At 59.6% G+C, this 611-nt stretch overlaps 1 protein-coding gene across 1 annotated transcript in view; it reads left to right on the forward strand.

The window, feature by feature from the left end:
• Window positions 1-56: 56 nt before the first annotated feature.
• Window positions 57-611, forward strand: part of LOC103802953 (5-hydroxytryptamine receptor 3A-like) — a gene marked incomplete at both ends in the record, with an annotated part of 1,015 nt that continues 460 nt past the window's right edge. The window contains 2 exons of the mRNA XM_009075488.1: window positions 57-217; window positions 461-611. Coding sequence (XP_009073736.1) covers window positions 57-217; window positions 461-611 — 312 coding nt within the window. The remainder of the gene's footprint in view (window positions 218-460) is intronic.

The following is a 611-nucleotide window of genomic DNA, read 5'->3' on the forward strand; positions in this document are numbered from 1 at the left end:
AGCTGCCTGCGCCTCGGACGGGGCAGCCCCAGTCCCCACCTCTCCTCTACCCCCAGTTCGTGACATCAACCTCTCGCTGTGGCGGCAGCCAGAGCAGGTCAAGTTTGACCGGAGCGTCTTCATGAACCAGGGTGAGTGGGAGCTGCTCTACGTCCTCAGCCGCTTCCAGGAGTTCAGCGTCAAGAGCAGTGACAGCTACGCTGAGATGAAGTTCTATGTAAGAGCCTTTGGCTGCTGCATTTCACGGGAATGTGGCACCAGGAAAAGGTCTTGCCCCCATCCCTGTATCTGTTCTGTGCTGTAGTGGTCCTACCTGTGGGTGGGAGACTCCTGGCACTGAGCCCTTCCTCTGGCTCACCCTAGTGCCTCCCACCATCCTCTCCTGCCTTGGCGAAGAGCCGCACCCGCCCAAGGCCTCGTTTCAGCCTTTCACGGAGCCTTTCCTGTCTGTGTCCTGCAGGTAGTCATCCGGAGACGCCCCCTCTTCTACACCGTCAGCCTCCTGCTCCCCAGCATCTTCCTGATGGTCATGGACATCGTGGGCTTCTACCTACCCCCCAACAGTGGCGAGAGGGTCTCTTTCAAGATCACTCTCCTGCTGGGCTACTCGG

This window comes from Acanthisitta chloris, unplaced genomic scaffold, assembly GCF_000695815.1.
Source record: "Acanthisitta chloris isolate BGI_N310 unplaced genomic scaffold, ASM69581v1 scaffold34915, whole genome shotgun sequence".
NCBI classification, from domain to species: domain Eukaryota; kingdom Metazoa; phylum Chordata; class Aves; order Passeriformes; family Acanthisittidae; genus Acanthisitta; species Acanthisitta chloris.